General features: G+C 36.0%; 3 protein-coding genes across 8 annotated transcripts in view; 1 reads left to right on the top strand and 2 right to left on the bottom strand.

The window, feature by feature from the left end:
- Positions 1–681: 681 nt before the first annotated feature.
- LOC126755637 (uncharacterized) lies at positions 682–3,791 on the bottom strand. Its single transcript, XM_050468349.1, has 3 exons — positions 3,442–3,791; positions 1,496–1,768; positions 682–1,431 (listed from the first exon to the last, which is right to left on the bottom strand). Exons 1-3 carry the CDS (start codon positions 3,570–3,572, stop codon positions 735–737), a joined length of 1,101 nt encoding a protein of 366 aa, XP_050324306.1. The 5' UTR covers positions 3,573–3,791; the 3' UTR covers positions 682–734.
- An 11,887-nt stretch (positions 3,792–15,678) lies between these two features.
- On the top strand, positions 15,679–18,378 carry LOC126755849 (transducin beta-like protein 3). The gene is made up of 2 exons (XM_050468566.1): positions 15,679–15,805; positions 15,873–18,378. The coding sequence occupies exons 1-2, from the start codon at positions 15,777–15,779 to the stop codon at positions 18,253–18,255; spliced, it is 2,412 nt and encodes an 803-aa protein (XP_050324523.1). The 5' UTR covers positions 15,679–15,776; the 3' UTR covers positions 18,256–18,378.
- A 1,102-nt stretch (positions 18,379–19,480) lies between these two features.
- Positions 19,481–22,750, bottom strand: part of LOC126757431 (pyruvate carboxylase, mitochondrial) — a 37,919-nt gene continuing 34,649 nt past the window's right edge. For all 6 annotated transcript variants that reach the window (XM_050471339.1, XM_050471344.1, XM_050471340.1 and 3 more), the window contains 3 exons: positions 22,124–22,383; positions 20,958–21,987; positions 19,481–20,862 (listed from right to left, as the gene is read on the bottom strand). In XM_050471339.1, coding sequence (XP_050327296.1) covers positions 20,614–20,862; positions 20,958–21,987; positions 22,124–22,383 — 1,539 coding nt within the window. In that variant the 3' untranslated portion in view covers positions 19,481–20,613. The remainder of the gene's footprint in view (positions 20,863–20,957; positions 21,988–22,123; positions 22,384–22,750) is intronic.

Here is a 22,750-nt window from a genome sequence, read left to right as displayed (position 1 = left end):
TCAAAATTTTGAATGAATCGGAGTTATCAGGCTTTTAAGGGTTGAGAACTTCAGCAGGGCACGTATTAAGAGTTTATGTTCCCAAATGCTTTAATATTAAACACTTCAGTTCACTTCTATTCAAATTTATACATCTCACGCAATTTATTCCCTATAATGAGAGACGAGTTATCAATTCAGTAGTGCAGACTAACTCATACTTTGCTCATCCATAAAATGTTATGATATGAATGCTATATGAAGATTGTAAGCAAATCAGTACGTAACCAGACAATAAAAAAATTGTGTACTACCGTGACAACCTTTGCGATATACAGTGGCGTAGCTACAACTTCGGGCGCCCGGGGCCAAGGATGTTCTGCCGCCCCCCTTTATCTACCTACCTAAATATCTTCGATATTAAGTATATAAAATTTAGGAAGGCCACGTACCACCGCTGATTCTGAAGTTCCAAAATTCTCACAATACGGTTTTTGAGGAAATTGATAGTAAATTTACAAGACATCTTATTAAAAGCCATAAAAAAACCAATTTTCGCCCTATATCTTGTACACTTTTGACACAATTTTCAGGAATTTTTGCCCGAATTGGAGTTTTAAAATACAGCGAAGATCGTTTTTCCGCCCCCAACACGTTGCGCCCAGGGCGATGGCCCCCTTCGACATTGATGAAACTGATTAATTTTAGATATTCTCAATTTTTATTCCAGTAGTTAATATGTTTACAAATATTGTCTACAATTTGGCATAAGTGGACTCATATGCCACCATATCACCGCTGATATCGCTTAACTTTTGGCAACCAGCTAAAGCAAGTGTAATTTCAAGATCTTTCTTAAGAACACTTAACAAGTCTTCAACACCCTTTTGTCCATTACATGCCAGACCCCAGAGTGCGGCGCGGCCAACAAAAACCATTTTAGCGCCTAAAGCTAATGCTTTGAAAATATCATTCCCCTGTGTGACACCACCATCTAACATCACAATTAGATCATTACCCACCGCTTTAACCACTTCAGGAAGTGCTTCAATGGAAGCTGGTACAGTATCTATTTGTCTTGCACCATGATTAGATACAATTATGCCCGCACAGCCGAATTCACGCGCCAAAATGGCGTCTTCACGTGTTAGTACACCCTTAACGATTACAGGCAGTCGCGTAAGGTTTACCAACCATGCTACATCCTTCCACGTTAGGGTCGGATCGAATTGACTGGAAACGTAGGCATTGATACCAGAAACTGCCTCTTCATCAGTACGTACGCCATCTGCTTTGATACCCTCAAAGTTAGCGAGATGAAGATGTGGCGGCAGGCTGAATTTATTACGAATATCCGAACGACGTTGGCCAAATATTGGTGCGTCGATAGTTAGAACTATTGCTTTAAAATTAGCCTTCTCAGCACGTCGCACCATTTGTTCGGTAAGCGCCCTAAAAATTAAGAAAATTAATTAGATAAAGCAATTGCAATAGCAACGGCATATAATGAATTTACCGATCTCTATAAACGTAAAGTTGAAACCATTTATTGGTATCGGGTGCCTCAGCCGCGACTTCTTCAATTGACATGGTGGACAGTGTGCTCAGTATATAAATAGAACCGGCATTTCCGGCTGCACGCGCATTTCCACCCTCGCCTTCCGGATGCGCTAATTTTTGCATAGCTGAGGGTGCAATTCCCAAGGGCCATTTTAGATCAATGCCCAATACTTTGCAGCGAGTATCGATGTTGGAGACATCACGCAGAAAACGCGGGCGTATACGGATTCTGAAATAATCAGTTAAATTAAAGATTGGATTAGCTTTATTTCAAAAACTATGTTGTCAATAAGAATCGAAATAGATATAGATATGATATCTATTGAGAAATTAAGTGGGTTCTATCGTCCAAAAACCAAATCCTTCCAATATACTCGTAGTAGCAAAATTATTTATTGTTTAGATGGCGTGCTGAAGATAGCGTGTCCGCGGATTAAAAAAAAAACGGAAAAAGCTCAATAAATACCAGTAATTTTGATTTTTGTAAGAGACATTGCGCAGTAAAACTAACGAGAGAGTAAGGTCCTGTTCCGTAGAAAACGAAGACGGTCGTATTGGCCGTAAAAATTATAACCATCGTTTTCTTAGATTTATAAGGTGCGATTTACATACATGGATTACATGGAGTATGGAAAAAGTGACAGCGCTCCGTTACGTCGAATTATTGGGGCGACGTGAAACTGCAAAGGATCTTCTGCGAATGATAGGCATCTTGTCGTGGTACAGGGGCTTAAGTCGCGAGGCAAACCCAGCTCCTCCCAACCGGTGTGAGTGATGCTGCATGACAATTCCCACGACACTCGGTTCTACGCACCGGAATTAACCCGGATTTTATCCGGCCAAGGGCTGTTTTTTCGTCGATCTAACCCCGTTAGCATAGGTGAATATAAAACAACCAAGTTTGCTGAGATGGAGACTGTAAACATGTGTAAAATCAGATAATAACCATGCCCACTCTCCATGTAACGGTTATGTTGAAAACTACTAAAAGTGTTCCGTTATAGGAGCAGGAGTTTAGAGGTTGGGTGGGTTTGAAAATTTCAGAAATCGTATTAAATAGTACAATATGCTTAAAATATTGTTCCAAAAATTTAAAATTGATGTTGTTCAAAGTCTGAGAAAAATTTAAATTTAAATTTTTTTATTTCTCTCGTTCAAAAACGAGATTTAATTATCTACTAACAGTATATTTTTAGTTTTTCAATTTTAAATAAACCAATAACAAGTTGTGCTGTCCACGGCGAGAGCATTTTTTTGTGAGACCCAGGGAGATGAGGTCTCAACGACTGAATTTTCAACATTTGTATATCAAAATCTCTCCTGAGACATTGTTTGTACCTTTGATATGCCATTTTATATTTTTGAAATATATGATTGTTTAAATTAAAAAAAAAATCGTAAAAATACTTTTTTTGTGTGCCTCTGAAACCCATCTAATCCCTTAACAAGCGGTGTTGCACCGCCCACCTTTAGATGAAACCCTTGATCTCAGGAACAACCTGACCATTAGCAAACAAATTTGGTTTGCGAGGTTACCCAAAAATACCCATCATACGTTTTAAAAATGATAATATAAATATTTTGGAACTTCCCGTTGATTTTATATTGCATCTATAGTTTAATATGTAAGGAATCTTCATAAAATTCAGAGGGAACCTCTTTCTAATAACAGAATATCCCCTTATCACAAATAGATGAAATCAGGGATTATTGCCCTCCTAAGCCCCCATGACTTTATAACATATTATTCGTACATCTATTGGGTTTATCAATTAATTTGCTCTATATCTGGTAATGTTATATCGTAATACAAGCACGGGATGATGTCGGGTCAAAATGTTCCATGCATCTGTATCTAAATATTAAAAACCCTTGAAATATAAATACGCCGTTATAATTTACCTTCTAAACACTTCACGATTCAAATTAAGTGTATATTGTTCACCAGCTCCGCTGCGATAATAATCCAAAGCGTTCTTCTCCAGCACACTATGTGCCTTCTTTTCAAAATCATCCACACAAACAAAAACCATTTTCTTTTTCAAATATATGTTTATGTATTATAATATAAATAATATAATATAATATACACTAAATGCAGTAAATTTATTTTCGAAGCGTTTAAAATGTAAATTGCAGTTGTTGCGTACGTGAAAGCACAAAAAAAACTGTTCACTATTTCAATTGTTTAAGGCGTCGTTTGCTGTAGCTTTATGTTAATGATCGCTCTGAGTAGAATCCTAGGCTTCTTATCTCTACAATATGACTAGCACATCTAAACAAAGGTCTGACTTTTGTGTATTGGATTAGGTTTTAGTGATTATTATTATATTATGTTTGTTTTGAAGAGATAACGCCATCTATACGTTTTGATAATCAACAATAGTAAACTGCATGTGATGAGAGTGCGCAAAACTTTCGCATACTCGTAATAATATCTAAAATGCATTCCTTTAAATTGTGTCCAATTATATTTTTTGGCTTTTAGCAAAGTTAATTTCTCTATAATTATTGGTGTTCTGACTGGTGTCTGTAAAATATATTTACATACATACACTCGGTGTGGCTAAATATTCTGTCGCTAAAGCGCCTTTGCCAAAGCTGTTTGGAGGAAGACGAGGTGGAATCATCTTATCACTTCCTTCTCTGAGGCTGAGATTGAAATATTTCGGTAGAAACACCTTTGATAATTTAACGCCTTAATAAATTTGTAATCAGCACAAAACGATTTATCGATCAATGAAGATCTGGTTACCGACCTTTGGGAGCTTATGTTAACACAAAGGACGAATTTCTGTCCAAATGAGATTCAGCGATTAAGCTGTTTCAAAATATTTACTGATATGTATATATTAAGCTTTGACTAGATCTGTTTACTGTTTTTTACTTTTAAACTAAAATTTTTTGGGTGATTGCCAATAAGTTGCTTATAACTTCTACATGTAAGGAAGAGTTAACATAACATGTTCACTTCAGTCACTTAATACATATTGGAAGTATAAATATAGAGCAGTATAAATAATTATATTAGATATATGGACTAGATCAAGGTCTGTACTGATTTCATTCATTTTCGACACTAGAACTCATTGTGGCCAATAAAATCTATCTGCTTAGATAGAGTCAACCGGATCGTTGAAAATAATTATATAAATTATTTGTGGGCTAGGGATAGCACGGAACTGATTTTGGCACTAGGCTGCATTGTAATCAGGGGAAGGTTCCTACTCGCTTCGATTAGATAACTTACAAATTAACCGATATGAACAAAAAGATTATACTCTGTGTAACATGTTGCGAGAGAAAAAATTAAAAACGAATTTATATTGAATATAGAAAATATATTTATTTACTCAGATTTTTTCCAATCTTTGCTTAAGCACACTGTTTTGAAAATACAAGGTGCGTTCCAAAGTAACAGGACTTAAAAAAAAAACAAGTTTTTTCGGCAAAATCAATTTATTTTATACAAAATAGTCTCCTTCTGCTTCAATACATCTTTTTGCACGGTCCAAAAGCATGTCGAACGAGTGTTTTAGCTCGTTGGCCGCCAGTATTCCGGTGCAAGCCTTTTGAATGGCCTCTACGTCTGCATAACGCTTTCCTTTTATGGGCAAATGCGTTTTTCCGAAAAGGAAGAAGTCGCACGGTGCCATATCAGGTGAATACGGGGAGTGGTTAATGGTTAAAATGTGATTTTTGGTCAAATAATCGTCCTTCGAATGTTCGATTCTGAGCAAGCACACACTTTTCGTAAGCCCAAATACTCGGTCAAAATGTATAAATCGATAATTTGGAGATGTTCAATTCTATTTCAATGAATTTCAATAATGATTTCGGCTGATTTTTGATGAATTTACGCACAGGTTTTTGATCACGGATTTTGATTGACCCCATTGTTGATCGTTATTTATGTCCTCACGACCACTTTGAAAACGTTGAAACCACTCGTGCACTTGTTTCATCAATTGAAATCCAAAAAAATAATTCTCACACCACATTATGAGAAGCAGCCCCAAACCATTATATTGCAGCCACAGGGTTTAAAGGACTTAGTCGTGTAGCGGATGCACATTTTTTGTTTTTATGGACGTCGGAGTCAAGAATGATAGAATACAAGATTACGACGACCGCCATTACGAAACGTCATAGTTCTGTGTTGAGAAGAACAAGAGTGAAAAACTGTCAAATGGCTTGCAAATTGTAAACAGAAAAGTAAACACTTTTGTAAATTCGCAAAATATTATTAATTCTTTCGATTTTAATGAAAAGTTTTAGTGAAGCGATTGAATATTGTTGAGTGAAAAGATTTGAATCATTTCTAAAGAAATATATCGGCCTACTGATAATAAAATTTTCTATTAAGTTGTGATTCAAATGGAAAAGACGTTTCTTGTGTTGTATATAAATATATACATATATTATAAGTTTAGATGTATCAGATAAATTGCCTGAGGTTCATAATATCTTCATCTCTAAAGTGATCTCTGCATATTAAAAGAGGATTTAGTATTAAATATAGGTATCATTTCTTCTGCAAAATAACACCCATTTTTTGGCAACTTTTAAATCGGCCGGAAAACTGAAAAAACTCGTTTTCGATCCTTTAATTGCATAATAATTATTACAACAAGCCACTGCACATTTCATTTTAAAAAATTAATATATTTATGCTTAGAAATTTAAATAAATACAACAGTACACTTTCACTGGTTTTCTTCATTTGAACAATTTCCACACATGCTACTCTATTTATTGTGGATGTGCCTAAAACTAATTATATATTTTCTCGCAACAATATTCTAAACATTCCACTGAAATTTTTCCTGCAAAGACGAATGAATTAATATTATTTTGGGAATTCCAAAAGTGTTTACTTTTCTGTTTACAATTTATATGCATTTCTATGCTTGTTCTTCTCAACGCAAAACTGTTACGTCACGAAATTGTTGAACAATGTATTTGTTTTTGTAAGAATTGCCACGAGCTAAACCGAAAAAAACTAACTGTAAACTAGTGTCGTAATCTTATATTCTATCATTCTTGGGTCGGACGTGACTCCGACGGACAAAGATTGCGCAATGACGAGTTCAAATTTTGTTCGTTCTGCGCATCTACGTCACGGTTGACCAACTTACAATAAGCTGATTTTCAGTTGGTTGTTTTTCTTTGCAATAAGAAGCAATTTTGTATTGCAGGCATACAAAATCATGAATATCATCAAATTTAACATCAATGTAAGTGAATATTTTATAGTGGACATTTACCTACATATTCATTTAATTGAATTTTCATTGTATTATTTAAAAAAGAGACAATCTTTGCTGTGTTTGTTTCAACCATATACATTTATGTAAATAAAAGGATTGAATATTTTGTAACCAAGTATCAATTTATTGTTTTATTTAATTTTCTTTTTCCGTCCGTCCGTTGAGAGAATCTCCAAGTCATCATTTTTTTCGATTGGGTCAGTGGAATTTAGATCAACTGACACACGTTGAAAAATATTACCTGCAAAAATATAATAAACATACGTATGTACATGCGTATCAATAAATGGAATAAATTGTTAGTTATTATTATTAGTATAATTAGGATAAAAAACAGTGGTTAGTATGCAAAAACTTAGATTGTATGTAAGTACATATTTGCATTTGTTAACATCAATACAATTTTATAAAATAATGTTTTCTGTAGTTTTAGGTTTATAATACTATGTACGTGTAATATTTTGATAATTACCGGTTAGAGATAAGTAATTTCCTTCCAAATCTGGTGTGTTGTCGACTTCAACATTGCCTTCTTCTGTGATCGCTCCTTCGTTGTGACCAAGTATATAGGAACGCAGCCTATATTTGAACTCCTGCCTGTCAGGGTGATCGTGAAGACCGCCTTTTGACCTGATTACGCCAAAAAAAATTTCCAAAACGTCCTGGTTCAATCGATAGGTCAAAACGTAATCAATTTTGTGCTGCTGTCTTAAGTCATCCAGCAGCAATTTCAAAGCATTATTGCTTTGGAGTATACCTGTAAATCATAAGCAAAATCAAAAACTGTAGAAAATCAACTTATCTAAATATATACATATGTAGCTTGAGTATTACCTTTTTGGAATGGAAGCAAACCATTTTTACCAATGACTCTCATTGATGAAACCATCTCCGTCATCTGTTCCAGTACATTATTTGAATCCACTGTTTTAATGCGGCTTTATCCTTAGGGAAATGAAAAAATCTCCACTTAGCAGTATTTTTACCATTGTTATTATTACAACCGAACACTGCACAACGCATTTTAAAAATATAGAATTTAACAAATAATATAACACTTGAAAACACAATTCGAATTCACTTTCAATAGCGCGGGCGAATAATAAGTCAACCGTGACGTCAGCAAGAACAGCTGACTGAAAGCAAACATGCGCATTGCGTAATCTCTTTCTCTATCATTCTTGCGTCCGACCATCATTACCTATCACATTAATTTTGCATTCAGACCACAGAATATTTTTTTTTTTTGATTTTCAGCTCTACCCTAATAAAAGTGTCGATTTGCAAACGGAATAACATTGCATCTATACCGTTTTTTTAGCATTAGCACCTTTCAGGACAATATGTCAAAGAGATTTCTCCTCTGAACAATGTTTTGCTCGACCTATTTTCCTACATAAATTCATAATGGATACAAATATTCATTCCACAGATCTAATTAAGGTAATATAACTACTTATTAAGCTTTTGAAATTCAATATTTTTCTTTTATGAAACCATTTCACTATTGATTATATTATTTTGTCATTAAGCACTATTTATACTTTTTAAATTGCAATTAACTGTAAAACTCGATAACGCTATCCTTTGTTGTTATGCAGAATAGCTACAACATAAATAAAAAATTAAAAAAAAAAAAATCATACCATTGTTTTAAAATAAAACCTTTGATTATATTTTATTGTACTATTATAATATGTAGGTTAAGCTACCAGCATCACTTTCTCACAGCAGCATCACGATTTTCGTTCTTAACCACTTCCATTGTACTATATACAGTAAATGAGAGTCTTCATATAAATATTCTAACGGGAGCAAAGACAATGAAAAAATATTATTTATTAAATAACCATCGCAGATGATACTGCCTCACATAGTACAAATTATGTAGTATAAGTCGAAGTCGACAAGATTTTGGACAAACTCTTCTAATGAATTATGGTGCTCTTTCTTTGGCGAACACAGTTCACGACCATCTGGCAACCACTCCACTACAATTGTCTACTGTAATAAGGGTTCTTTTGAAATTTAACGGATTTGTCATTGAATTCTCAATGGTCATTACAACTCCATCCCTACATAGTATACCATGAACTGCGTTTGCAATTGCCCACAATTATGCTTGATGCCAAAAATTTAAAATGACTGTGATTTTAAATGACAGATATTCGTCGGCGCGTATGAGTAACTTTTTATTAATTATTTTACTAAAATAATAAGTACTTTTTAATAAAAAAGGCATATACTCCTGCTATAAGAAGAGATCAAAGGGAATGGCCCCTTGGTTTTGTGAAGAGGGTTTTCCCTTCCAACATATTTTAAATATTATTCTTACCTAGGAAATTATTCTTACTTTTTTTCTGCCTTCGGATTTTTTGATAGTAACGAACTCTATAAATCAATATATTAACAATAGGGGTATTCTCTTGCTCTTGCAAGATTGCAGATTGCAAAAATACTATACCGAAATATACAAGAGCACGAGAGCACCCATTGCAGAATCTAGTGATATATGAATGGCTAATTCGGTAAATTTGTTGTGAATGACTATTAAGCATGGCTATTGTGAATTGGCGCACCTTCTGCATACATTTTTAAGAAAAAAAACTGTAACAAATCTTTAAAATTTAAATAGAAATAATAAAATCCATTTCAAACTTATCTTCCTCAACAATTTAACGACGTAATATGTCTTTATGTAAAATGGTAACTACAACAGGGTTGCAATTATATTTTTGTGTGACATTGCACGCAAATATACATAGGTTTTGGTCTGACATATTTTACAGCCCTTGCAAATATTTTTCTGCGTGTGTTTGTTGTTGTGCCGTTGTAAATCTGCAATTCTTGCACCGTGCACCGGGTTTTGCAAGAGCAAGAGAATACCCCTAATATGTTTTTCTCCCAAATACACAATTCTTATTTGCTCAAAATTTACCTAGATTACACTAAATTATTTAAATTTAACTAACTTCTTATATATAAGTATTATAAAATAGGGGTATTCTCTTGCTCTTGCAAAACCCTTGCACGGTGCAAGAATTGCATATATTTCCTCTTGATGCACCGGCACAACAACAAATACACGCAGAAAATTATTTGCAATGGCTGTAAAATATGTCAGACCCATTCACCGTCGAACTGTCATCGTAACCGGTTGCTTTTCGCTCTGTGCTTATTGAGTTTGTTAAAACGGTATAACGGTTTGTTCTGCGTTTATATTACGCTCGTGCTTTGTTTGTGAATTAATTTTTTATCGTTTTATATCTTTTCAATCACTAATTTCTTAATTTGTTAAACTAAAATTCGCGTTTACTATGGCCCCTGGGGCCACCAAATTAGGGGATAATAGGTTTTCCCTATTATCTCCAATAATGAAAAAGAAAAGAAAAAAACCAAATCCGATCCCGTTAGACCAATTTCCAGAATTACCAGTCTCAAACACGGATGATCCAAAATTTTTGGTCATGTCATCGCTGGACGACAACAAGCCACTTAATTCGTCATCATGCTTCGCTACGTATAAAGGTATTCAAGCAATCAGTAAGGAAGTAAGTAAAGTTACTGAGCTACGTGATGGTAGCCTACTGCTCTTTGTAAATAACAACAAAACAGCTAGCAAATTTCTTTCTGCAAAAATTTTACCTGGCGGAGGTCATATCAATGTCAAGCTTCATAATACTTTGAATACGGTTAAAGGCACCATATACGCCCCATTCCTGAATAACTTATCAGAAGAAGATATTGTTGATGGTCTTAAGGAGCAGGGTGTTTCTGCTGTACATAAGTTTTCACGAATTGCTGACGGCTCCCGTAATCCTACGGGTGTAGTTTTATTAACTTTTGATAAATACAAACTTCCTGAAAGAATTGATGTTGCCTGGAGGAACCTCACTGTCCGTCCGTATTACCCTAATCCTATGCGTTGTAAGCAATGTCAATTAATTGGCCACACAGCAAAATACTGCCGTAATTCACCTTCTTGTGTCTCATGCAACCTCCCTTCCGATCATACCCCACCTACTGAATGTAAGAGAATAATGTGTGCAAATTGCTCGGGCGACCACCCGGCATCATCTAATACTTGCCCTAAATATCAACAATCCAAAGAAATATTAAAAATTAAAACTATTTATAAATGTAGTATGCGTGAAGCTGTTACCAAGTATAAAATTCAATTTTCTCATACAACTTCTAATGCAAACTCTTTTGCCTCTATAGCTAAAATTTCTAACAATACTAATCAAATCAATAATGAAACAACACCTAATAACAAATCCAACAATCCTACCAAAACTAATCTAACAACAACTACAGACATCAATTCATCTAAACAATCCCTTCCAACCCATCCTACCTCCTCTTCTGTCACTTCTCCTTCCCCTCTCTTTTCCCCTTTATCCATCTCTGACTCTCCTCTCAATATCCTTTCCTCCTGTCCTATCACACCCTCCCCCACCCTCTCCTGCTCGCAAGATCCTCTTGCATTACCCAATTTTCCTTCTTACAATGAAGACATTTAGTTTAAACAAAATATTCGTAGCTTAACTTTTTTCTTTTATAAGTTTACATATGATATGATTACACTTCTTCAATGGAACATTAACGGTTATGTTAATAATTATATTAACTTAGAGTTACTTATGAGATCGTACAATCCATCTATTATCCTGTTGAATGAAACTCACCTATCTTATAATGCCTCAGCTTTTACCCCTAGGGCTTATGTGGGATATTTTATTAATCTCCCACATAACACCACCAACAAGCAGGGAGTTGCCATCCTAGTTAAAAGAAATCTACCTCACGTATTACTTCCCATACCCCTTTCAATTTTTTCTTCTGTAGCTATTGAGATCCTCGCCCCCTATAAAATTTCAATCATCTGTGCTTATTCCCCTCCTGATCAATCATTTTCTACTACTGAATTTTTAAATCTTATTCCTTCCGGTTCAAATCCTTTTATCTTGTGTGGTGACTTCAATGCTTGGAGTCCCCTTTGGGGCTCTGCTTCGGCTAACTCCAAGGGACGTAGCATTGAGGATGCCTTACTAAGATCCAACTGCATTGTTTTAAATGATGGTTCCCCCACCCATTTTTCCACTCACTCTACCTTCACTAATATTGATCTTTCCATATGTTCTGCCTCCCTCTCCTCAAAAATTTCCTGGTGTTGTATTGATGATCTCCATGGCAGTGATCATTTTCCCATCCTTTCCAAAATATCTACTTCTCGCCCTCATTCATTTTTTAAGCCCAGGATTCGGTTTAAAACTGATTCGGCTGATTGGGATAGGTTTGAAGAAGCCTGTTTTTCGCATTCACGTTATTTCCCCTTTTCTTCCAATATAAATCAAGAGGCTTCTAGAATCCAAAAAATTATACGTTCTGCTTCTAACTATTCTTTTCCCCTTTCTTCTTCTAAACCAGTCAAGCTTGCTCCTCTTTGGTGGAATAATGAGCTTTCTGCACTAAGAAATCTGAAACAGATCGCATGGCATCAATTTAAACGTTTACGTTCTAGTGCAAACTTAATAGCTTACAAAAAATCCAATGCACTTTTTCGCCATAAAGCTAAGGCTGCTAAGGTTCATTGTTTCCAAGAATTTACGAATAATATCACGTCTTCTTCGGATTCTAGAAAAATCTTGACTGATATGAAAAGACTGGCTGGTTTATCACCTTCTTCTCCTATCACTTATTTAAATACTCCTCGGGGCACTCTACTATATCCCAAAGATATAGCCTTAGAGTTTGCCACCCACTTTTCCAATATTTCTTTGGACTCCAATTTCTCTTCTGATTTTTCCTCTAGTAAACTTTCTTCTCTTTGCTCTCCTTACCTTCCTCCTTCCACCTTATCTCAATCAGCTGAATATTTAGATGCCGATATATCTGAACTTGATTTTAATTTAGCCCTCTCGTCAGTCAAGGGCAAAACTCCTGGCATTGATAAAATCTCTTACCTTATCATCAAGCACCTTCCTCCATTCCTTATATCCCGTCTAGTCAAACTTTACAATAGTATTTTTCTCAGTGGCAACTACCCTGTCCTCTGGAAGACTAGCGCGATTATTCCTATTTTAAAACCTGGTAAACCTCCTGGTGTGGTCAGCAGTTATCGTCCCATTTCCTTCTTCCTTGCCTTGGTAAATTGATTGAAAAGATTATTGCTACTAGACTCGCCTGGTATGCTCAATCTAATAATCTCATTTCGCACAACCAAGTTGCGTTCAAGAGGGGGCAGGGTACGTTGGATGCTCTCCTGCACCTTGATCACTTTATCTCTGATACTCTGTCCCACAAAAATCATGTTTCTATTCTTTCTTTAGATTTCCTAAAAGCATTTGACAGGATTGGGATTCATGTAGTGTTAAGACAGCTTAGTAGGTGGAGAGTGGGTTCTCGTATTTTTAACTTTGTCAAATCTTTCCTATCCAACCGTAAATTAAGTGTTATCATATCCAATGTTTCATCCTCTGTTCTACCATTAGATAATGGTACCCCACAAGGGTCACCGCTCTCGGTGATCCTATTTACTATTGCATTTGATGAAATCAGTACCATTCTATCAGATTTTGTTACTATCCGGCATCAGATTTATGCTGATGATTTAATTTTATTCTCAAAAACTTCAAATTTGACTTCAGTAACAATTACTTTCTCTGAAATTTTATTGCGTCTTTCTCGTTGGTCCTCTACTTCAGGCACATCAATATCTTTTCCTAAATCGAAACTTTTTCATATTTGTAAAAAACATCAATGTACTATCCCAACGCTCACATTTGATAATACAAACATTTTGTGTACAGATAGTATTAAGTTCCTTGGTATTGTATTAGACTCTAAGTATACATTTAAGAAACATTGTCAGTATATAAGAAAAAGACTTTTTGTTAATTTAAATATTATTAAATACCTCTCATGTAAGCGCTCACTCATCGGCTCGGCTTTACTGGTCAACGTCACTAAAGCCCTCATCTCATCTGTAATTAATTATGGCTTGGAAATTTATGGACATCATTCTAAGAATCATCTAAAGATGCTTGCTGCGCCCTATCATTCTTCAGTTCGTTGTTCTCTTCGAGTGTTTCCAACATCGCCAATTAAAAACATACTGACGGAAGCTGGCCTACCTTCTCTAAAAGATGCAGTGGAAGATAGCTTAAATAAGCTTTATTCAAAACTCATACTCAGCACGAACTTTACTATAAAAAAGGACTTTCAATCATCACTTTGCAGAAAGAGGTCTCCTAAAATACCGTCTTCTATTTTTAAAAGTGCTTTGTTTGCTAAAACCAATGAGTTGCCGCTTAAAATATTGCTGCCTTGCAGTAAATATATTCCACCGTGGAAAGTAAATGAATCTTCTTTCATTAGTGATCTTACTTTTCTTCGCAAATCCATCACTCCAAGCACTGTGTATAAATCTCGATTTTTGGAATTATCTGCGCACTTCAAATCTTTTGGTTGGCAGTTTATATATACTGATGGCTCCAAATCGTCGCATACATCTTTTGCTGTAGTTGATGATAACCAACAAAGAATATCGTATGGTTTATTATTTCCATTTTGTTCAATTTTTACCGCTGAAGCTACGGGTATTCTCAAAGCTGTCCAGTATGCCCAACAAAACCTTGGTAAATTCATCTTCTGTACAGATAGTCTATCGTGTTTTCAAGCTTTAAAAAACCGCAGTAACTACAATGACGTCATTATTGGCATTAGATCGCTGTTGTTTTCGTTAGCACATAGACTAAAAATAATGTGGATACCCGGTCACTCTGGAATCATTGGAAATACTTTTGCGGACTCGGTGGCTAAGGAGGTGTGCATCACTCCAACAACTACATCTGCCTTGTTTGTTAAGAGTGATATAAAACGGCTTATTATTCAACAAAGATCCACTAAATTGGCGCTTGATTGGATGAATTACAGACACCACTACTCTAAAATAAATTCAAATCGTATCAAACCATCCTTTCCGTCATCGCTTTCATCTAATTATATCATTCCATATATCAGACTTCGCATTGGCCACTCCATTATCACACACGCTCACATACTAAATGGCACTCAGATCAACCAATGCCCATTTTGTGATTCAGATTTAAATCTATTGCATCTTCTGCAACATTGTCCAGCACTTCAAACTCATAGACTGTCAAACTTCAATAATACTGATCCAATAATTTTATGGATCCCTCAAGCAACAACATTTCGAAAATCTACAACTTTTTGAAAGACAGCGACCTTCTTCGACGCATATAACATAACCAGTCGGCCGATAGCCCATGATGCTAGTGCTGCGTATTTTCTTAAGTTTGTATAATAATTGTATTATTATGTAAGCTTTTATAAAATAAAAAAAATAAAATAAAATAAAATAAAATAAAAAAAAAAAAAAAAAAAATATGTCAGACCAAAACCTATGTATATTGCATGCAATGTCACGTAAAAATATAATTGCAACCCTGTTTTAGCTGTCATTTTACATAAAGACATATTACGTCATTAAATTGTTGAGGAAGGTAAGTTTTAAATAGATTTTATTATTTCTATTTAAAATATAAAGATTTGTTACAGTTTTTTTTTGTTAAAAATGTATGCAGAAGGTGCGCCAATTCACAATAGCCATGCTTAATAGTCATTCACAACAAATTGACCGAATTAGCCATTCATATATCACTAGATTTTTCAATGGGTGCTCTCGTGCCCTTGTATATTTCGGTATAGTATTTTTGCAATCTGCAATCTTGCAAGAGCAAGCGAATACCCCTAATGTGTTCGATGGTATATCATAGCCACCCTGCAACATATGTGTAAATAAAAAATCTTAAATTTTTAATCGTATGAGTGCCTCTGTAGCTTGCACGTTGTTAAGTAGTAGATAAAGAAAAACGAAAAACGTAAACAACTAGCACGAGGATATTTTTGAAATTATTATATGTTTGTTAATGATCAAATATGAATATGTCAGGTTTGTGCGAGAAAAGGTGAAGAACAGTAATATTTTATGAATAATATACAATGTTAAATAATATATCTGTCTCATTGCAATAGTTTTGCAGTTGCAACGAAATTCAGCAATTTCTATGGAGGGGGAGACGTTGTTTGGTCTGAAGATGGTGAACGCATTTATTGCTTAAACAACACCGAAGTTTCTGCCATAAATGTATCTACTGGTCAACTTGTACGTGCTTATGGTACCACGGCAGAAATAGCGGAAAATAATTTAACGCCGGGTAATAAAATAGAAAGGAACGAAGATGATCAGCTGGAAGATGAAATTCCTTGTTTTTCACTTTCGCCCGATAATACATTACTTGTAACTGCTCACCGTAGTGGCTTGTTGCGATTGTGGTCTGTCGAATCTGGAAAGGTTGTTAAATTGTGGAAAGGTCAGCATAAAGGCCCAATTGTGAAAGTACAATTTAGCACATGCGGAAAGATTATATGTTCCAGTGGTGCTGATTCCTCATTGCGCATATGGGACTATGTGCACAGCACATGTATGTGTGCTCTACGGGAATTTAGTGGACCTGCATTGGTTTTAGCATTCCATCCAGATATTAAGCGGACAGAGGTGTATGCCACTGGTGCTGACAACACGATATATTGTTTTAATTATGCTGAAAAGCGATTATTGTTTCAAATGCGTGGTCATCTTTCGCAAGTTACGGCTATAACATTTTTAGGCGGTGAAAATGGTTGCGATTACCTGGCATCTGTAAGTCGGGACAAAGTTTTAATTGTATGGCGTCTTGCCGATGCATCACAATATAAAGTTATACCAATGTTTGAAGAATTAGAGGGCGTAGCGTGTTTGGTTAAAAATAATAATGACCCAGATGTTCTTAACGTAGTTGTATCATGTGCAGCGGGAGCTTTAAAATTGGTGGATTGTAAAACATCAAAATTAACAACATTGACGGAAGATACCAGCCAAGAATTTCGCCAATTATTACATTGTAAACGCTCTGAGCAATTGGCTGTGATAACAGTGGAACAAAATATATTGATATACAAAGCCACTGACGAATGTGTAGCTGCAAATAACGTAGAATGTGCAAAACAGTTAATCGGCTTTAATGATGAAATATTGGATATTTGCTTTTGGGGTGAGAATGACCGTTTCCTAGCTGTAGCGTCTAACAGCAAAAATATTAAAATTTATGATACCGAAGCCAATATGAATTGCAAAATTGCGAGTGGTCACAATGACACCGTTATGACGCTATCAGCTGCTGGAGGTACTAACCTCTTGCTTTCAGCCGGCAAAGATCTTAGCATATGTTTATGGAGAGTGAATCCAAATACGTTTACACTCAACTGTGTGGCCCGCAATAACAGCAGTCACACTTCCACAATTGGTTGCATTGCATTTGGTTGTAACACCGCAGCGTTTTTCGCATCAGTCTCACAAGATGGCAGCCTTAAAGTCTGGAATTTGAAGAAAAATAAGGATGCTCCACACTCCTTCAATTTGAAGTATTCGGCTTTGTCTCACGACAAAGAAGTGAATAGCGTTAGTTTCTCACCAAATAATAAGTTATTGGCCACAGCATCGCAAGACAAAACCGCAAAATTGTGGAGCGCTGACAGCAATGCATTAGTTGGTACACTACGTGGTCATACGCGTGGAGTTTGGTGTGTGCGCTTCTCCCCAGCCGATCAAGTCGTTCTAACATCTTCTAGCGATTGCACACTACGCCTTTGGTCTTTAGCTACGCTAACATGTATTAAACGGTTCGAACAAGAATGTACGGTATTACGTGCTGAATTCATTGACTATGGCAAATATGTAGTATCTGCAGCATCTGATGGTCTACTTAAATTGTGGAGCATAAAAACAAACGAATGTGTGCAAACTTTAGATGCGCATACAGATCGCATTTGGTCGCTAGCAATATCCACACGCAGTGGTAAATGCTTTTATAGCGGCGGTGCAGACTCCAAATTGATACAATGGCAAGATGTGACAACGGTATGTCGAAATGATGAAATTGATAAACGTGCCGAGCTGGTGCAACAAGAGCAAACATTGCAATCGCTGCTACATCAGAAGAAAAATTTGAAAAAAGCTTTTATGTTGGCGCTAAAACTAAGCAAACCTAAAACAACTTATAACATTCTGGGTGACTACGTGCGTGAACGTAACACAGAGCCTGTTCGTGAGTTAATTAATGCATTGAACAGTGATCAACGTGTTACTCTCATGGAGCATACGAAAGCATGGACGACAAATTCACGGCACTGCAAAATTGCCAATCTTGTTTTGCATTACTTACTGAGTGACTACATTGCCGCGCCTACTGAGCATGGCGTGCCTGGCATGCGTAATGTAGTGGAGGTGCTTACGCCATACCTGCAGCGGCACCATAAACGTGTCAATGAGCTGACCAAGGAATTGATGTTCCTCGAGTTCATCGTCAATGGCATTTAAGTATGTATGTACATATATTTGACTTCGAATGGAGTTGATTGGTTTACAATTTGCTAATATTGATTTTTATGTTTTCTTTAATGTACAATTATGAATAAAACAAAAGATTTTATTTTAACGAAATTTTTAGGGTGTTTTTTGATTATACTTATTATATCATTACGTTTACTCAAGTAATATGAATACTGCAATTATTGCTTGTGTGGTAAGGTTCATCGAAATCATCTAACAGTAGGACCAGGAAATGTACTCTTTCGACTGGGTCGTACCATAGGGAGAGGTGTGTTAGATTTCAGGGCGTGTTGACCTGTAGACCCTGTTTGGGGGAAAGTAACATGTGACAGGAAGAACAGGAAATGATCTGTTTCGCGGGTTCGGACCAAAGGGAGAAAGGGATTAAGTGAGATGGCTTCATGGGGCATGCAAAGAGGTAATTAGTAACGTGCGGGGACTCATTCTACATTGTACATATAAATATATGACCATATGGTATGTTGTCTCGATTCTGGATAGGTAGGAATTTAACCTGATATAGTGTCCAGGTCGAAGTTCACTGTACAATGAGGGTCACCCTAAATTCCCGTGGTAACTCGAGCTCCTCATCTGCTATGGTGATTAAAGAAGTATGCCAATCACTGGGACGGAGTCGTTGAAGATGTTGACGGCTGCACTGTGAATGGCGGACCGTATGTGTTTAAAGTTTTTCTGCAAAAACCTTCCAACAGAAATTACTTGGAGAGGAGTGCGTTGGGTGTCTGTACCACAAGAATGCAGGTCTTCTAAGTAGGTGTTCTTGCCTGCGATTCACTACATCCAGTTGATGACTGGCCGACCGATTGTCTTGTTTCCTTGTCCTTGCCTCAGGATCTGCCGGCTACTTGAGGATTTTGATTAGGGTCTGAGGCAATAATCGCGGTGGTATGAATACTGAATGATCACAGGCTGTTCTGAACCTTTCGCTATCTATTGATTCAGCAAAGATTGTGAAAATAATAATAATTTATGGAAATATTCATCCATATGTACATACATATCGTCACCTTAAATGCAAAATAACGTATGATCAAAAAATTTGAAGTTGAGTGTTTTATTGATTACGATCCACTACTTCAAATTACATAAGTACATATAAGTTCATACGTCTATCATTTTAAGGTTCTGCTTTCAGATATAACCCAGGTTCAACCAATATTTAAATTTTATGTACAGAAAAGAATGTGCAAGATTTTTGTCAACATTTCTTTATTTAATTTTAAACATATACATATTTTTTACATGTTTTACATTACAGAAATAAATTTTATTTAAACTAATTTCCATTATTATAAATTGGAACATATTTTAAATTGTTTTAATGAAACTTAAACGAAACATGATATCAAAAATAAAAATAATCGAATAATCAACAGAATTTCTATAAAAAATATGTCGCTCACTAGAGTAATTCTTAACTTAACACACACTATATACGCACATATAAAAAAAGTAAGGAAACCATTATATCACTTACAATAAAAGCTAGCTTTTTTCTTAACATTTGCTAACAAAATACACATGTCTGAGCTTGTTAGGAGCTGTTTTTTTTACATATGTATATGTGTTTGTTTGCACTTTTCACTTCTATACTAACAAAATATATACAATTCAAGGCAACTGCACAGTGGGTCGGAATGAAACAAAAAAATTGTGCGTAAAAACGGTTTGCTCATAAAGTACATAAAAAATGTTGTTTACAACAACTTTTTCACTTTTGCTGCGTTAATTAGCAATAACAGTATTAAGTTTTATATTTGTTATACATATTGTACATATAAATTCTCTATGAAGGTACAAAAGTTCAAACTTTAAAATGAAGTTGTGTGTGTTATGTATGTATGTATGTTCTTGTATGCACATTACTTTTACTATTTTTCTTAAATTGACAATGTCATTTTTTGCATTAAACAGCCAAGGTTTTCTCTGAGAGATTTCGTTTTGACCGAAAGTTCTGTTATTATGTATATATGTATGCCGGTTTAGTAAATATTCCTAAATATATAGAGTAGATATTTAAGTATCTAGTTTTCCCGTTTCGTATGTATGTAAGTATGTATGCTTGTATATAACAATTTCCTCCTTTGATTTACTACAAATATCAACATTAATTGTAACATTTGATTTTTCCACATTCACATTAATTTTATGCTTGCAAGTTTCTTTTATTTAAGTAGATATCAGTATTTGCTTGAGACCAGCTAAACCGCCAAATATTGTAGTTACATTTATAATTTATATTAGCTGAGTATTCGGTCTAAGCAATAGTTTTGAGAGCATGTATGTATGTTTGTGTGTAGTTCAGTGGTTTGTGGCACGTGACTTTTATTCTATCTGCATAATTAAATCGTCACCTTCTAATTTCATGCCGTTGATGATCTCTAGCTTCTTCACTACGCCCGCTTTTGGTGCTTGCACAACCATTTCCATTTTCATGGCCGAAAGCACAACCAAAGGTTGACCCTTTTCAACAGTATCGCCCTCCTTCACACGAATATCGATCACGGTACCCGGCATGGGTGCGCCCACTTCGTTTTTGTTCGACTTGTTGGCTTTAGGATGAATGTGAAGTTCCTGTGTATGAAAAAAATACATAAATATCAAAAACATTATCAAACAATAAATGATGAATTCAAAGCAGAGTTCACTTATATGGCTTCAATATTCACCTTTACGGCCTCCTTATCGCGTATCAGCACTGAACGCAGTTGACCGTTCATCTCGAAGAAGACCTCACGTTCGCCGTTTGGCGTCAGATCTTCAGCCATAGCCAGAGTCTTCAAACTCAAGGTCTTGCCGCGTTCAATGGCAACTTCAAATTCTTCGCCCACCTTGGGTCCAGTAAGGAAGATGCGTGTATCTAGTTTATCAACTGGTCCATAATTCTCACGGAAGTACAAAAAGTCTTCGGTTACAGCTGGATAAAGCGCCGACGACATAACATCACGTTCGCTAATATGGGGATGAGATTCCTTTAGCTCCTTCGTAAGTTTATCAAAGTCTAAAGCAGGTAAATTGGCACCGGGTCGTCCCTCAACGCGTGGCATATCCTTGAGCACACGTGAGCGTAGTGGTTCGGGGAAGCCACCATGTGGTATACCGATTGAACCTTGTAAGAATTCCACCACCGATTTAGGGAATGACAATTCCTCAGCCTTATCCAACACTTGTTCGGCATTCAATTTGTTTTGCACCATAAATTGCGCCAGATCACCAACAACTTTTGATGATGGTGTCACTTTAATAATGTCACCCAGCAACAAATTCGCTTCGCGATAAGCTTTCTTAACATCTTCGAAGAAGTCACCCAGACCCAATGAGAATGCTTGGAATTGCAAATTGGTATATTGACCACCGGGTATTTCATTGAGGTACACATCGGCATTGCCCGATTTCATGGTGGTGGTACATTCGAAGGGTGCATAAAGTGTGCGTGTTTGTTCCCAGTAAGCTGAATATTCGGAAACATCACGCAAATCGAATTGTGTGTCGAGCGGTGTGCCTTGCAGCGACGCCACCACAGCGCCCATGCTGGGCTGCGATGTCATGCCGGACATAGAGTCCACTGCTGTATCAACAACATCAGCGCCCGCTTCGGCACAAGCGAGCATAGAAGCGACACCGGCACCTGAAGTGTCGTGTGTGTGTATATGTATTGGTATATCGGGGTGCTTATCGCGTATTGCGGTGATAAGTAATCTATTGTAGTATGGTGTAAAGATAATATAGATACGTTGGGGTTGACATTAGTATCATTTTAGTGTATCGTTTAATTAGCATGGATATCAGATAAACAAGAGAGTGATTAAGGTCGATAAAAAAATAAGTGACTTACTTTGCCGCTTGTGGTTTCAATAAGCCTGCCATATCTTTGATGCAAAGTACGTGTGTGCCGGCCTTCACCAGCTCATCGGCCAAGTTGGTGTAGTACTTGAGATCATATTTGGTACGTGCGGGATCACTTACATCGCCGGTATAGGAAATCGCAGCCTCAACAACACCACCGGCCTTGCCGGCAGCTTCCATACCCAAAATCAAGTTGGGTAAATAATTTAGTGAATCGAAGACACGGAAAATATCCATGCCAGTTTGTACCTGTAAAAAGTATCGTGCATTTTTTTATGATTTTTAATCTAAGAAGAATACTAAAATGAGCTTGTAATGTATGAGTTGAAATCATAACAACTTTATTTAATTGAGTGAAACCATAAATTTTAAGAAACTTCTGCTATTAAATATCTCTAAAATAGCGGTCACTCGAATGTATTTTTGAGAAGAAACTAAGACCGTACGAAGTTCGTTTTCGGCACCAATTTTGCTAAAAGATCTCTAATTTTCTTTTATATAAAACAAATTTACTTAAATTGAAGATTTTGTAATTTTTTATTAATTCTATCATAGCAATACAGGTCTCATAAATAGTCCATCGAAAAATTTGAAAACTTTTGAAAATCAAGAAAAA

The sequence above is a fragment of the Bactrocera neohumeralis genome, chromosome 4 (assembly GCF_024586455.1).
Source record: "Bactrocera neohumeralis isolate Rockhampton chromosome 4, APGP_CSIRO_Bneo_wtdbg2-racon-allhic-juicebox.fasta_v2, whole genome shotgun sequence".
Lineage (NCBI taxonomy): Eukaryota > Metazoa > Arthropoda > Insecta > Diptera > Tephritidae > Bactrocera > Bactrocera neohumeralis.
This window is presented reverse-complemented; position numbering and strand designations above follow the sequence as displayed.

Coding starts and splice junctions, on each gene's coding strand:
- LOC126755637 (XM_050468349.1), bottom strand. CDS start 3,572: ATGGTTTTTGTTTGTGTGGATGATTTTGAAAAGAAGGCACATAGTGTG. Junction 1,769..3,441: donor AATCGTGAAGTGTTTAGAAG/GTAAATTATAAC, acceptor TGATTATTTCAG/AATCCGTATACGCCCGCGTT. Junction 1,432..1,495: donor CTTTACGTTTATAGAGATCG/GTAAATTCATTA, acceptor CTTAATTTTTAG/GGCGCTTACCGAACAAATGG.
- LOC126755849 (XM_050468566.1), top strand. CDS start 15,777: ATGAATATGTCAGGTTTGTGCGAGAAAAG. Junction 15,806..15,872: donor TCAGGTTTGTGCGAGAAAAG/GTGAAGAACAGT, acceptor TCATTGCAATAG/TTTTGCAGTTGCAACGAAAT.